The sequence below is a fragment of the Phocoena phocoena genome, chromosome X (assembly GCF_963924675.1).
Source record: "Phocoena phocoena chromosome X, mPhoPho1.1, whole genome shotgun sequence".
Classification (NCBI taxonomy): Eukaryota; Metazoa; Chordata; class Mammalia; order Artiodactyla; family Phocoenidae; genus Phocoena; species Phocoena phocoena.
Genome location: NC_089240.1, coordinates 60,796,826 through 60,806,709, shown reverse-complemented (window position 1 = coordinate 60,806,709; position 9,884 = coordinate 60,796,826). Strand labels below are relative to the sequence as shown.

Genomic DNA, 9,884 nt, shown 5'->3' with positions numbered 1-9,884 from the left:
TATAGTGCTTCCGGAATCGAGCTTACCGCTTCCACGAGGTATCGCTAATTTTACCGGAACGTACCATTTCACGCACAGGGTACAAGCCCATTTTTGTAGTTTGGCGATCCCTAAATTAATTTTTGGGGCGACAGGGAAAAACCGAGTCAAATCCTCCCGAACAAAGTTTCATCCTTGTGAGAACTTGGATAAGTGAGCCCCATTCCTTGCTTGAACTGCCCAACTAAGTCCATTAGCCCCCCTCCAAACAAAGAGGAGGCGCGGGGAGGCGCGGGGAGGCACGGGGAGGTGCGGGGAGGGGGGTGGAGGGAGGGGTGGGGGAGGGGTCAGACCCCCTTGATGAGAGGAAGGCAGCAACTCAGAAGTGCCAGGCAACACTGAACTATGATGTTTGCTTCCAGACCCCTCCGAACTCCGGAGATAAAGAGAAATTAGTTACTTGAAGCTTTCTGGCACTCACTCCCGACACACCAAGAATAACAAACGGGGGCAGCAAAGGCTTTCTAGATTGTGCCCGTTTCTCTGGCAAAAACCCATACATCTCATAATTTAAGCATTTGGCCAACAGAATACATATAAAACGTCCCTGCATTTAAAAACATTAATGACACTGAGCTTATTTCATGCTAGGCTCTGTTCCAAGTGTTTTTATATGAATGTAATCCTTACGACACTTAAAAAAAGTAGGCAGTGTTAGCACTCTCATTTTACAGAGATCACATGGCTAAAAAATGACAGGGAGCTAGAATGCAAATTCCAGCAGCACTAGTTAGTCTTAAGCACCAAATTGCCTACACATAAAAAGGTACTTTCTGGGGCTTCCCTGGTGGCGCAGTGGTTGAGAGTCCGCCTGCCGATGCAGGGAACATGGGCTCATGCCCCGGTCCGGGAGGATCCCGCATGCCGCAGAGCGGCTGGGCCCGTGAGCCATGGCCGCTGAGCCTGCGCTTCCGGAGCCTATGCTCTGCAACGGGAGAGGCCACAGCAGTGAGAGGCCCGAGTACCGAATAAAAAAAGGTACTTTCTGAGTTGATGGGGAATGGGATAAGGGCTTATCATTATAACCTTATCACTTACAACAAACTTGCAAGTTTACCTCTACAAGCCTATTCCATAAAAATGGGGCTTACATAACTGTGTGCCTCAGAGGTTTGGGCAAAGAACCTGAACATTAGCTGTAGTTAATATTGTTAAGAGGCATGTGCTTCAAGTAAAGAGTGGGTTTAGGATTGGAATCAAATGGTAAGTTACACAAGTTTATTCAAGGTGCACAAGCAACTCCTTTAGACTGAAGGCAGGAGGAGTTGAAGTAGACTGGAAATAACTGATGCAGATTCCTAATAGATAGAAGAGGGTGGGGGTAAGAACTTATTTATGGGGACTTCCCTGGTGGTCCAGTGGTTAAGAATCCACCTTCCAATGCAGAGGACACATGTTCGACCCCTGGTAGGGGAACTAAGATCCCACACGCTGTGGGGCAACTTAAACCTGCACGCCGCAACTACTGAGCCCACGCACTCTAAAGTCCGCGCACCACAACTAGAGAAGCCCATGCGCCACAACGAAAAGACCCTGCACGCCACAAGGAGAAGACCCCACATGCCGCAACTAAGACCCGATGCAGTCAAATAAACAGATATTAGAAAAAAAAAAGAACTTATGACTAATCTACTGGACATCTTTCTTGCCCCATCTTCCAAGAAACAAACACTAACCCACATTAGGGCTTTGAGGGTCTCAATCCACAGAACTTGGGAGGTAAATTACCTAACATTTTATTGAAAAAAAATTGGTTATATCTCTGAGAAAACAGGCAGCTAAACAGCCTGTTCTGGTCCCTGATGCATGGATATCCTCCTCCCTCATACTGGTGGTTGAGTTCAATCACCATACAGAGTGGGAAGGAATAGTCCACATAAAGAATGAGACTACAAGGGTAGATGAAGAAGCCAGAATGGTTATAAGCTGAACAGGAACAAACACAAATGCGTGTGCTGGGAGTCTCAGGCTTTGTTAAGTCTTAATGGATCATACACCAACCTGACCCATGCTCCACCACACTTGGCTGAGAAAACAAAATAATTCTTACTATCATAGCTGCACTGTAGGGAAATCTGGTCCTTCTGTTGTTTGGAGCTGTTCAAATATAGATTTCATAACTGGAGAACCCTACTGTTCCATCCAATGCTCAATTTAACAGAACACAAAATACATCAGCCATATTAAGGGCAAATCATTCATTTATTGTTTAAAGATTGCAAGACAACATCTGAATTTCTGTAGCACAATTTAAATGTTTTACTTTTTTGATAAAGCAGAGTATAATAGAAAAAACAATTAGTTTCCAGTAATATCTATATCTCTATTAAGAATTAAGTCTTCCACAGACATGTTACCTGGAAACAAAAGCCTGTTACAATAAGCAAAGCTTCAACCAGAGCGGCTACTTTTCGGGCCAGGGAAAGGTTCACCCCTATAGGAGGATGATGTGCTATGTAAAATGGCTGCAAGGTCACAGCCTTGAGGGCGTTGGAAGTGTATTATCCTATTCCACATTAAGTAGTTTGGTGAACTTCAAACGTCCGTTCATCTGCAACCAAGCTGGCAACCCTTAACTGATATTTCAAGCAGGTAAAAAATAAATTAAAAGAAATCCCTACACTGATGTTCCTCGATTTACACTGTTAAATGGGTCATTAACATGTAATTCTGGCTAAGAATTACATTTGAGACTCCTTGCTCAGATTTTGGTTAACAGTACAAATCTTTCAGAAATTCAAGTTCTTATTAATCAATTTGTCAGCTAGGATACATTCAGGCATCAGCTGCAACTACAGAATAGGTGCACTGCCTCAGCACTTTGGAAAGACATAATCTAGAACACTACTAGCAGACAAAATATCTGTTACTAGACAGCATAGGTGCAGTACAGCAAGACAAAAACATATATTCATATGTTGGCTTGTTTAAGCCTCAAGCCCTCGATCCTTTGTTGAAATACAATAATTTTATTCCTATGGTTTTCAATACCAAAAACTCAACCTCCAGGAGGGCTAAAGTCTAATTTGTACTCCAAACCAAGTAGCAGTGCAGTTCGCTACTACTGAGGCTGAATCCATAAAGACTTCAAGACCACGTCCAGAAGACAAGTTATTATATATAATACCCTGGAAGGTCTGAAACATAATTATCATATACATAGCTGGTCCTTCAGAGCTTTTTACCTATAAAATGTTTTTTGATGAAAGTTATTTAATGTACTGGAGATAACTGTGACTTACTGATCAAATATTTGAATACTTATACTTACCTGGGATTTCATTTCTGCTGAAAGAAAAAGGAAGAACAGGACTCACTTAAAAAAAAAAAAACAACTTTAGAAATGAAAGTAAAAATCGTATCACACACTATCACTTTTGGAAGCAGCATAGAGGGGCAGTCAACGGTAAAACACTGGTGAAATAGGTCAAAAGTCTAGGCCAAAAATCCATTATTATTATCATCAGTGACAGTACCACAACTGTGCCCTTCATAATTAATAATCACTCCTAAGAATCTTCATTTGGCACCAGATGATGTGTTTAAGAGAAACACTCTGGGAGGTTTTGAATCAGACTTGGGTTTTTGTTAGCCAAGTAACAGGAGAATTTTTAAAGTGAGGGGAAGGGAAGAAGGAAACGGACCAGAAAAAGAATTTAAGCCATCATCTATAAACCAACAAAGCACTGATAGTTCCAAACATTATGTCAGACACTAAAATGACTGATATAGGCTCAAGTGGTTTATAAAACCTATAAAAAGACTACACCAGCAAAGTCCCCATTTATCTGTAGAGTTCAGAAACTAAAACAAGGAATATTTTAGCTTAAAACCTTATCTCAAGAGAATTATATATACTTCACATGAATAAAAATACCTGAAACCAAACATTTTTAAAAGCTCCAATACCCAAAATATAAAGAAAAAACTTCAGAAGACTCAATCAATCCATGACAATCACAAAACGGCTGGGCAATCTCTATCTCCCTTCCACACTAACCATCCATCCCATGGAAGACCAAGGGAGATCAGACCTTCCAGACTTATGCAACACCTGGCTGCTGCAAAATTCTATGGAGACTCCTTGTGGAACAGCAGTTTCCCATCTCTTGTGTCTCTCCCTATCAGGATCATGCAGGAAGCAAGTCTGGCTGTGCTATTTCTTATCATTGTCTGTCACCCATCTGCAACATGACATTGTACAGATAGGTAAAAAGTAGTTCCCTTTCCCCCAGAAGGTTGAGGCTCAGGTACAGGGGTAATTCTCCTGTGCACACAGTCATTATTTAGGCCGACTCAGTGACTTCAACAGGCTTAATCATGTGATCAGGTTTGTTGCCAGCTGCATAATGCTCCCACATCTGTAGATAGAGCCGCTCTAGTTCCATTGTGTATTGTTTGGTGTTGAACAGAGGGCTAGATATTCTCTGCTTCCAGACTTTGCCACGAATTTTCTTCAGGCTGAATAAAAAAAAGAGATCCAAGTTTACAAATCAGAGCAGAAACTCAGAACTAGCCCCCATAAACACCTAGACACCTTTATGGTAAATTACATAACCAAACTTTCTCTTCTGATTGGCCCTCCTTTACCTCAATGCTAAAAAAGTGAAAGGTCACAGCTAACATAATGTTAAACACTTATAATGGAGTTCACCTCCAAGTCCCCTGAAAACACTGTTCTTTCCTAAATAAGCATATCCAAGAGACACCATGCTTTCTCCACTTCATCTTATTTCTACCTTTAAAATAAAAATAACACTTGGCAATGACACGTCTATTCCTACGTACTACTGGTTAGAACGTAAACCGTTTACCCTTTTAATATGCAACTTAGCAATGTGTCTACTAGAACCATAAATGTTCATGACCCTATGACCTATCAATAACACTTTTAAATCTATTCAACAAATAATCAGAGATGCAGACATACCTGACCATGCAAAGATGTTCACTGAAGCATCATTTACAATAGCTAAGGCACAAACTTAAGATGGAAGTATTCATTTTATGAATGCTTTAATGAAATAGGAAAACACTCAAGGGGAAAAAATACAGTACGTCTACTGCTTTAATTTTCCCCTTGTACATGAACTGAGTTGTTTATTTAGATATTAAAAAAAAAGTGTTCCTAATATCACCAAGACTATGGTTCTGTTCAGAAACAGGAAAAAAAAAGCAATCAATTCTTCTGGGGAAAGAGGATAGAATTCTCTCTCTCCTCCTGTTGTGAATATATCATTTGTCATGAGACTATTCTTATACAGAGAGAGTTATTACTTTAGAACCAGAAGCTGGAATACTCTTGTACATTTTTAAAAACAATTAATAAAAAGGTTGCTTTAATGTTTTTTTGTGCCAAAACTAGTAAAACAGCTATGCATATCTGTTGGCCTCAACCCAACCATGACCATATTAATGTTATCTTCCAAATAAAAATACCTTTGTGTTATTTTTAAAGTTCTGTATGTCAGCTTCCCTGGTGGTGCAGTGGTTAAGAATCTGCCTGCCAATGCAGGGGACACAGGTTCGAGCCCTGGTCTGGGAAGATCCCCCATGCCGCGGAGCAACTAAGCCTGTGCGCCACAACTACTGAGCCTGTGCTCCAAAGCCTACGAGCCACAACTACTGAGCCCGTGTGTCACAACTACTGAAGCCCGTGCACCTAGAGCCCGTGCTCCGCAACAAGAGAAGCCACCACAATGAGGAGCCCGCGCACCACAACGAAGAGCAGCCCCCGCTCGCCGCAACTAGAGAAAGCCCGCGCGCAGCAATGAAGACCCAAAGCGGCCAAAAATAACTAAAATAAAATAAATTTAAAACTAAATAAATAAAGTTCTGTATGTCAATAGAATGGTTAAACTGTGGTACATCCATACACTGAAATACTACTCAGCAATAAAAGGGAATGAACTACTGATATGAGCCAACAACACGGATGAATCTCAAAACATTATCCTGATTGAAAGAAGCCTTCAGAGTACATGCTGTATGATTCTATTTGTATAAGGTTCTAGAAAGGCAAGACTAAATAAATTATGGTGGAAAAAAAATTCAGAACAGTGGTTGTCTCTGAGGGTTGGTGAGGAGGACCAACTGAGAAGGGGTGTGAAGGAACTTTCTGGAGTGATGGTAATGTTCTACATGCTGCTGGAGGCCTGGGTTATAAAGGTATTTCTCAAAACTCACTTAAGATCTGTGTATTCCAGTTTGGGATTAGCAGGTACAAACTACTGTAGATAAAGTAAACAACAAGGTCCTACTGTACAGCACAGAGAACTATATTCAATATCCTATAATAAACCATAATGGAAAAGAATATGAAAAAGAATATACATGTGTATATAATATATATATATATATAACTGAATCAACTTTGCTGTACCCCAGAAACAACACTGTAAACCAACTATACTTCAACTAAAAAAGTAAAATTAATTTAAAAAAAGATTTGTGTATACACTGTATATAAATTCTGCCTCAAAAGACAAAAGAAACAAGTATTAAACTCTAGTTAATGATGGCCATTCTGAAGTATTTAGGGAGAATACTGATATCTGCAGTTTACTTCAAATAAGATGGATTTCTAAATGGATATAGGAATAAACAGATGGAATGTGATAAAAGTACAGTAAAATTATCAGTGGCAGAAGCTAGGTGGTCGGTATATAAGTGTTTATTATAAAATTGAACTTTTTCATAATAAAATGTTGGGAAAAAGTAGTGTATGAAGTCAACTAAGTTCCAAAAAGAAAATACACTAAATTATTTACTGTAGTTACCTCTGGGATGATGGACATGTAAATTAATTTTTTAATGCCTGGGCTCAAAGTTTTCACTAGTTTTTCTTAGCTGTATATGATGTTCAGGGGAGAAAATTTTGAAAATGATAAATAAATGCTTAATATACATCTGTTGAATGCTTACTATGTACCAAGAACTGTTGTCAAGTGCTTCACGTGGAACACTTTTTTTCTTTTTTTAAACATCTTTATTGGAGTATAATTGCTTTACAATGTTGTGTTAGTTTCTGCTGTATAACAAAGAGAACCAGCTATGTGTATACATATATCCCCATATCCCCTCCCTCTTGCGTTTCCCTCCCACCCTCCCTATCCCACCCCTCTAGGTGGTCACAAAGCATCGAGTTGATCTCCCCCTGTGCTATGCAGCTGCTTCCCACTAGCTATCTATCTTACATTTGGTAGTGCATCCATGTCAATGCTACTCTCTCACTTCGTCCCAGCTTACCCTTCCTTCCCCCTCCCCGTGTCCTCAAGTTCACTCTCTACGTCTGCATCTTTATTCCTGTCCTGTTCCCTAGGTTCTTCAGAACCTTTTTTTTTTTTTTTTTTTTTTTTAGGTTCCATATGTTAGCGTACGGTATTTGTTTTTCTCTTTCTGACTTCACTCTTTATGACAGTCTCTAGGTCCATCCACCTCACTACAAATAACTCAATTTTGTTTCGTTTCATAGCTGAGTAATATTCCATTGTATATATGCGCCACATCTTCTTTACCCATTCATCTGTCAATGAACACTTAGGTTGCTTCCATGTCCTGGCTATTGTACACAGAGCTGCAGTGAACATTGTGGTACATGTCTCTTTTTGAATTATGGTTTTCTCAGGGTATATGCCCAGGAGTGGAATTGCTGGGTCATATGGTAGTTCTATTTTTAGTTTTGTAAGGAACCACCATACTGTTCTCCATAGTGGCTGTATCAATTTACATTCCCACCAACAGTGCAAGAGGGTTCCCTTTTGTCCACACCCTCTCCAGCATTTACTGTTTGTAGATTTTTTGATGATGGCCATTCTGACCGGTAACACTTTTTTTTAATCCTCACATCTCTGCAAGGTAGGTACTATCATTCATCCCCATTTTGCAGATGGAAAAACCAAGGCACACAGAGACTAACTTGTCCAAAGTCACAAAGCTTGTGAGAGAGCCTGGATTCAAACCCAGGAAGTCTGACTCAAAGAGGGTGCTTCTTTAAACTTCTACATAATATGCTACTTGTCAGAAAACACAAAGAAAAAAAAAAATCACATGTAATACCCAAAGAAAAATCTCATTTAAGAGATAAACACTATTTGATTGTATGGATAAAGCATCATTTATTTAAGCATCATCTCTCTAATTCCCACCCATTTAGGGGCATTTAAGTCATGCCCAAATATTATCACAAGGATATTCTTAGGGTCAAAGGTCTAGCTTTTTTTTTTTATTTTTTTTAAGGGCTCTGAAAAGACTACCAATTTACTCACCAATGTATGAAAAGGTCAGCACCTCAATGCTCCCTCATCATTGGTATCATATTAAAAATCTTTTATTTTATAGGTAAATAATGGGTGTACCTCAATGCTATTTTATTTCTACTAGGGAATTCTCTGGTGGTCCAGTGGTTAGGACTCCACGCTTTCACTGCCAAGGGCGTGGGTTCAATCCCTGATCAGGGAACTAAAATCCCACAAGGCGGGTGGCAAGGCCAATAAATTAAAAAATAATTATTTATTTCTACTACAGAGGTTGAAACTTTCTTGTTAACCATTTGTATTTCTACTTTAGTCAGCTGTCATTTCTTTGCTTACTTTCCTATTAAGGGATTTAAAATGTAAATATTCAAAAAAAAAAAAATGTAAATATTCTTCGGTCTTTATATAGCCAGGCTATTAATATTTGACATTAAGGAACAGATTTTTTTCCCTCTTGTTTGCCTTTTAATTTTCTTTTTTTTTATTGAAGTATAGCTAGTTTACATCTTTTAATTCTCTTGACTTACTTTTATTCAGCCATTTACTCTACATAGTGAAACCTAATGATCACTTTATTTATGGAAGTTTAAAAAGTTCTTCTCAGGACTCCCCTGGCGGTCCAGTGGTTAAGACTCCATGCTTCCACTGCAGGGAGCACAGGTTCGATCCCTGGCCGGGGAAGTAAGATCCCGCACGCCACATGGTGCGGCCACAAAAATAAATAACAAGTTAAATTAAATTAAAATAATAAAAAGTCCTTCTCCCATCCAGAGAGCATACAACTAATTCATTTATTTTATATTACCCTTATTTTATGATTTCACTTCATAACACCTATATTCTCTCTAAATTTTTCTTGTTTCCTTCACCTCACCATATAATTTGTTCATGGAAAAGTTTACTTACTATTCTAGATCAGTTCCCAGTTTCACAGCTATGTCTTCATATTCTTGTCTATTTTTAGCAATAAGCTCAAGACAGCCTAAACAAGTGAGCTGGGAAGCTGCAACTCGGGAAGCAAGAGTCTCTCCTGCAATAAGAAAGATAACAACTGCACATCTGAGAATGCAAATAGCACAAAGTTATTAATGTTATTTATGTTAAATATCCACACGATGCAGATGAAGAGTGTTCAGACTTGAACAAGTCTCATTTTCTATCATCTTGCCCTAAATGTTGCTTCTAGTACATATGATTTCACCTGGAAGTGTCTCTCCCAAGGAGATTTTAAAGAGAACAAGGAAGCAACTCACCTGGCATAGTCACCATGGGTGTCCCTGCCCAAAGGACATCCATCCCTGTGGTGTGTCCATTACAGAGTGGAGTGTCCAAGCAGACATCAGCCAGCTGGCCTCTCCGAACATGTTCCTCTTTAGGAGCAACAGGTGAAAAAATGATACGGTTCTGGGGGAGGCCCATATTTTGTGCGTACTGTTGAATATTAGGTTCTCCTACTGCTGGAAAACGCAACAGCCACAGTACACTATTGGGAACACGCTTCAGAATCTAAAATAGGGGAAACAAGAGCAAGTATTAATAGCAGCTCTGCGCTTCTCAAGAAAGGCTCCCATAAATTTCTAGTAATTCTAC

At 39.4% G+C, this 9,884-nt stretch overlaps 1 protein-coding gene across 2 annotated transcripts in view; it reads right to left on the bottom strand.

Moving 5' to 3' along the window:
* Positions 1 to 4,325: 4,325 nt before the first annotated feature.
* Positions 4,326 to 9,884, bottom strand: part of OGT (O-linked N-acetylglucosamine (GlcNAc) transferase) — a 35,287-nt gene continuing 29,728 nt past the window's right edge. For both annotated transcript variants that reach the window (XM_065900978.1, XM_065900979.1), the window contains exons 20-22: positions 9,548 to 9,800; positions 9,201 to 9,324; positions 4,326 to 4,500 (exon numbers count right to left, since the gene is read on the bottom strand). In XM_065900978.1, the coding sequence (XP_065757050.1) occupies positions 4,326 to 4,500; positions 9,201 to 9,324; positions 9,548 to 9,800 (552 nt within the window). The remainder of the gene's footprint in view (positions 4,501 to 9,200; positions 9,325 to 9,547; positions 9,801 to 9,884) is intronic.